This window comes from Lolium rigidum, chromosome 1, assembly GCF_022539505.1.
Source record: "Lolium rigidum isolate FL_2022 chromosome 1, APGP_CSIRO_Lrig_0.1, whole genome shotgun sequence".
NCBI classification, from domain to species: Eukaryota; Viridiplantae; Streptophyta; class Magnoliopsida; order Poales; family Poaceae; genus Lolium; species Lolium rigidum.
Window position 1 is genome coordinate 40,463,860 of NC_061508.1, and position 4,947 is coordinate 40,468,806.

Here is a 4,947-nt window from a genome sequence, read left to right on the forward strand (position 1 = left end):
ATTCAGAAGTACTTAACATCTGAAAATAGATGCCTTGAAAATCTGAAAAATATCAACACTAGAACAACAGGACATGTGCAGCCTTTTCTAATTATGTCTCAGATTCCGAATTAGTTGCAAGCAGGACTTTTTTTTTCTAATGTTAGAACATGCTACTTCCTAGACATTGACCCATTCAAAAATATAACTGTGCCTACCAATAGAATGTTTTGTATTATTTTTCGTGGTCAATCTATCCATCTAATTTATAAATTTCCAATTTAAATATTCAAACAAAAATTGGTAATCAAAGTTTGACTAACGCCGTGTTATAAACTAGAAAGTGTATTAAAGACATGGTACAATTTATGTTTGAACTCCCAATAATTGGTGCATATTAATAATTCAGATTATGAGAGACCACTTGACAAAATGCAACTAAACTTATAAAAAAATCCATATTTTATGCTTTATAAGCTTTTGGTTTCTGAAAACAGCAAATATGTACTGATTGTTAAAAAAAGTATGAACAAGTAACAAAAAAATTAAATGGAGGTGGGTGGTCGTTGGCATGATGAAAGATGCATGTTGATCAAATGTTCTTTATGGCTGAGGACCCACAAACTAAATGTTTCAGGAAACATGAACACAACTGATAATACCTGCAGAAGTACATGTAGCATCACAGATCTTGCAACAGATTCATGGGTTGAATATTGGGGAGCGTTGGACCCGAGTGCCACCATGCATTTTCCCTGCATTATACTAAGCCTTTTGTTTTTGCTGGGTCGGCATTATAAGCCTTGACTTGGAAGAGGACGGCAATTTATACTTAGATTGAGCTTGGCTCTTCGCAAATTAAATTCTAGCCGGAGATCGACGTGAGACCTACTCGCTCTGTTTCTAAAATTAAATTCTCAAAACTTTATTATATGTAGCAACTAAGAACCACAGACGAAGTACCCCGTCCGTTTCCCACTTCCCGCGCACCCTGCTGCTGGGTGTGCCGGTGCCGGTGCCGGTGCCATGCCACGCCCCATCCCGCCATTTCTACCGCCGCCGCAGCCATGCTTCCACCCCGCCTAGAGCCCACTCCATAGTTCATCACCCCACTCCTGCGTCGGCTCCGCCACCGATGGATCCGTCGAACGCCAACGGGGACGTCGTACTCCTCATGCCGCCCGACCAGCCCCAACCCCAACCCCAGCAGCAGCAGCAGCAGCCAAAGGCCACGCCGGAGGCGCCCAAAACGCCCCAAAACCCCGAGAAGCCGCCGCAGACCTCGAGCCCCTATCGCCCGTCTCCCCTGATCCCCGACAAGCCGCCCCAGACCTCCAGCACCTCGCGCCCGCCTCTAACCCCTGCCTCAGCCGCGCTCCTCCGCCGCCGTTCCTCCATCGCCAAGCCCAAATCTCGCTTCGTCGAGCCGCCGATCCCTCCTGCCCCCTCCTCTTCCCAACCAACCTCCCCCGCCGCCCGCCCAGCAACCACACAGACCACTCGGCCCGCCTCGACCCCTCTTAACCCTGCAGACGCCGACGACGATGACGACATCTTCCGCAAGGACGTCGCCCCGACCCAGGCGTCCAAGGCCAAGTGCCGCCGCAGGGCCTGCCTCTCGCTCGAGATCGCCGTGCTCGTCCTCTTCCTCGCGATGCTCGTCGTCAGCCTCGTGGTGCGCCCGCTCAAGGGCCGCTTCATCTGGGGCCTGGAGATCTGGAAGTGGTGCGTCATGGTCATCGCCGTCTTCTCTGGCCATCTCGTCAGCCATTGGCTCATCGCCTTCATCGTCTTCATCATCGAGCGCAACTTCCTGCTCCGCAATAAGGTGCTCTACTTCGTCTTCGGGCTTAAGAGGAGCGTCCAGGCCTGTATGTGGGTCGGCCTCGTGCTCACCGCCTGGTCAGTGCTATTCGACCACGAGCTCGGCCGCACGCCAAAGACGGCCAAGATCCTCAACTACGTTTCCAGGTTCCTCGCCTCCGTGTTCATCGCGTCCATTATCTGGCTGATCCAGACGTTTATCATGAAGTCCATTGCGTCCTCTTTCCACCGGAAGGCCTTCTTCGATCGGATCCAGGAGAGCCTCTTCCACCAGTATGTGCTGCAGACTCTGTCAGGCCCTCCATCGATGGATCTGCCGGAGAACATTGGGCGGGTGCCAAGCGGACGGGTGAGCTTAAGGGCGAAGGAGGAGAAAGGGACACCCGAGGTGATCGATGTTGCGAAACTGAGGGCGATGAAACAGGAGAAGATCTCAGCTTGGACGATGACAGGGCTCATCACAGCGATCCGAAGTTCTAAGCTTTCAACAATATCTCAAAGTATTGAGAGCTTTGATGACACAGAACAAAAAGATAAGGAGATAAATAGTGAGTGGGAGGCAAAGGTTGCGGCAAATGCCATTTTCAAAAATGTTGCAAGGCCCGGCTACAAGTGAGGATTATGACTATCCATTCTTCTCTCAAGACATATTTCAATATGTGGCACTCACCATCGTTTATTTGTGCAGGCACATTGAGGAGGTAGATTTGCTGAGATTTTTCAGCAAGGAGGAGGCAGCCTTGGTGCTTCCAATGTTTGAAGGGGCATCAGAGACGGGGAAGATTAAAAAAAAATCTCTGAAAACCTGGGTGGTAATGAAAATCTCTAATGCAATCGCAATTTTTCTTTATAATATGCACCCTCCATTCCTGAATACGTTTTATTAGTATTTGAATGCTATCTGTTTCCTTGCTTGATTATTTTTTGCTCCAGGTGAAAGCATATCTCGACCGCAAATCACTAGCACATTCTCTGAAGGACACAAAAACTGCAGTTAGCCAACTTCACAACCTCATGAGAGTTCTGGTTATTATTCTAATCATCATTATCACTCTGCTGTTGATGGGCCTTGCGACAACCAAGGTCCTTGTTGTCATTTCATCCCAGCTTCTAGTTGTTGTATTCATATTTGGAAATGCCTGCAAGACTGTATTTGAGGCCATTATATTTGTATTCATAATGCATCCATTTGATGTTGGTGACCGCTGTGTCATTGATGGAATTCAGGTCAATTCTAGACTGCCCTGTTCTCAGTTCCCTTTTCACTGATCTCCCGCTGAATACTTTTGACGCTGACATGTGTCTCTACTGATAATAGATGACTGTTGAAGAAATGAATATATTGACCACTGTTCTGTTGAAGAATGACAATGAGAAGGTTTATTACCCAAACTCTGTGTTGTCGACAAAGCCAATCAGCAATTTTTACCGAAGCCCCAATATGTATGACACCATTGACTTCGCTATTGACGTTTCAACTTCAGTTGCGAGCATTGGAGCTCTGAAATCCGGAATTAAAGGGTAAATCCTTAAGCTTTCTCCATGTTTAATGTGCCGCATTTTATTCTGAGCATTGCTGTTTAAGGAAAAAAAATCTGCTGGCAATGGTTTCAACTTCTCTACCAGAAGTGGGTAGTCGTTCATGAATGAACGTGCAGATCTGCATATGATATGATTAATGATTAAGTGATCTGAACTTGGCTTCATTGTTATTTCTTCCATGTTATCAATTGCCACTGGTTCTTTGGGGTTTCAGGTACTTAGAGAGCAAACCAACGCACTGGCAGTCAGGCTGCAAGTGGACGTGGGCCGTCTGCGGCGCTGCATGGCCCGCCGCAAGTAAAATCGTTGGCGGAGGCCCGCAGGTAAGGGGAAAATCTATGCGGAATTTTGCGGGCCGACCACAGTACACAGAAATCCCAAATACTCCGAACTAAGAAAGAACGGAGCCTCATCCGGGAAGCGGCGAAGAGCCCCACGACGTTCCCCAAGTCGACGAGGTGTCCGAGCTGCGCGTGCGTAGTGACTTCGACGGCGAGGAGGTGCACGGAGAGGAGGATGGCCCGGAGGAAGTTGTAGAATCTGGTGCGCAGAGCTCTCTTCCCCCGGCGCCGGCGGCGCCGGCAGCGCGTCGGAGTCGGTCCACCCCGCTGCCACCCCTCATCCGCGCGGCCACGGTGGAGCCGTGGAGGCGGCGCCCGTGAGCTTGCCCGCTGGCGTGGTGCGCTTTGAGCAGCACGAACTAACGAGACGAGATCTGGATCTGTAGCGTATACGTATAAACGTAAATACCTGTGCGGGGCTAAAAGCGGGCAGACGTGGAAGCCGCGAAGTGCGATCAACTTTTGGCAGGCTGCAGCGGCGTCCCTCTTACTCATTGCGGGCCCATGCGGCATATAAGCGGGCTCCCGCGAACTGGCCCACTTGCACCCTGAACTGGCAGCCTATCCACACAGTATACTTGAAGGACATCTTGGACGTGAACAAGATCAACATGTGCTTGTTTGCACAGCACACGATGAACTTCCAGAATATCAGGGAAAGGAATATCAGGAGATCTGAGCTTGTCATGGAGCTGAAGAAAATATTCGAAGAGCTGTCCATTCGCTACTACCTTCTGCCTCAAAAAGTGGAGCTTAGCTTTGCCGGCCCAAACCCATTGCCTATATCTGTTTCCCAGGGAAGATAGAACGTCTTGAGATTAACAACTGATGATCGTTCCAGACTTCCAGGAGGCCAGACAGTTTGACAACTGATGGTTTGTTCGGTAGTCTTTACTGGAGCTTTTTTCTTCTGTGTACATGCTTTGTTCGTGTGGTTTAATTTGTACTTGGTAACGAATGTGTCAGGATAAGCAGCGTATAAATGGACCCCAGAATTTGGGGTTAGCAATTGTTTTCTTTGTTAAATAAATCTAGTTGTTAGACTATTAGTATAGAATGGGCCTTTACACACAACTAAAACGGCCCTTCGTACACGGTAAATCTTACAGTCACTATGTCAGGGTGGACGATGCTCTTCTACAATACGGTTAAAGAAACCGTGTCCTATGTGGCCTCTTTTCGCACTGAGTCTTCGTGCAGGAATCGTTTGCGATTGGATGGGCCATCACAAACGTATTATTCCACCCGACCGTAAGTAACT

At 48.7% G+C, this 4,947-nt stretch overlaps 1 protein-coding gene across 1 annotated transcript; it reads left to right on the forward strand.

The window, feature by feature from the left end:
- The first annotated feature begins 991 nt into the window (after positions 1-991).
- On the forward strand, positions 992-4,669 carry LOC124671601 (mechanosensitive ion channel protein 10-like). The gene is made up of 6 exons (XM_047207961.1): positions 992-2,415; positions 2,492-2,615; positions 2,737-3,030; positions 3,122-3,324; positions 3,560-3,582; positions 4,239-4,669. Exons 1-6 carry the CDS (start codon positions 1,115-1,117, stop codon positions 4,490-4,492), a joined length of 2,199 nt encoding a protein of 732 aa, XP_047063917.1. The 5' UTR covers positions 992-1,114; the 3' UTR covers positions 4,493-4,669.
- Positions 4,670-4,947: the final 278 nt, after the last annotated feature.

Excerpts from the sequence above, each read along its gene's own strand:
- LOC124671601 (XM_047207961.1), top strand. The coding sequence starts at position 1,115 with ATGGATCCGTCGAACGCCAACGGGGACGTCGTACTCCTCATGCCGCCC. Across the intron at positions 3,031-3,121 it reads GTGTCATTGATGGAATTCAG|ATGACTGTTGAAGAAATGAA; the intron begins GTCAATTCTAGA and ends TACTGATAATAG. Across the intron at positions 3,325-3,559 it reads CTGAAATCCGGAATTAAAGG|GTACTTAGAGAGCAAACCAA; the intron begins GTAAATCCTTAA and ends TTGGGGTTTCAG.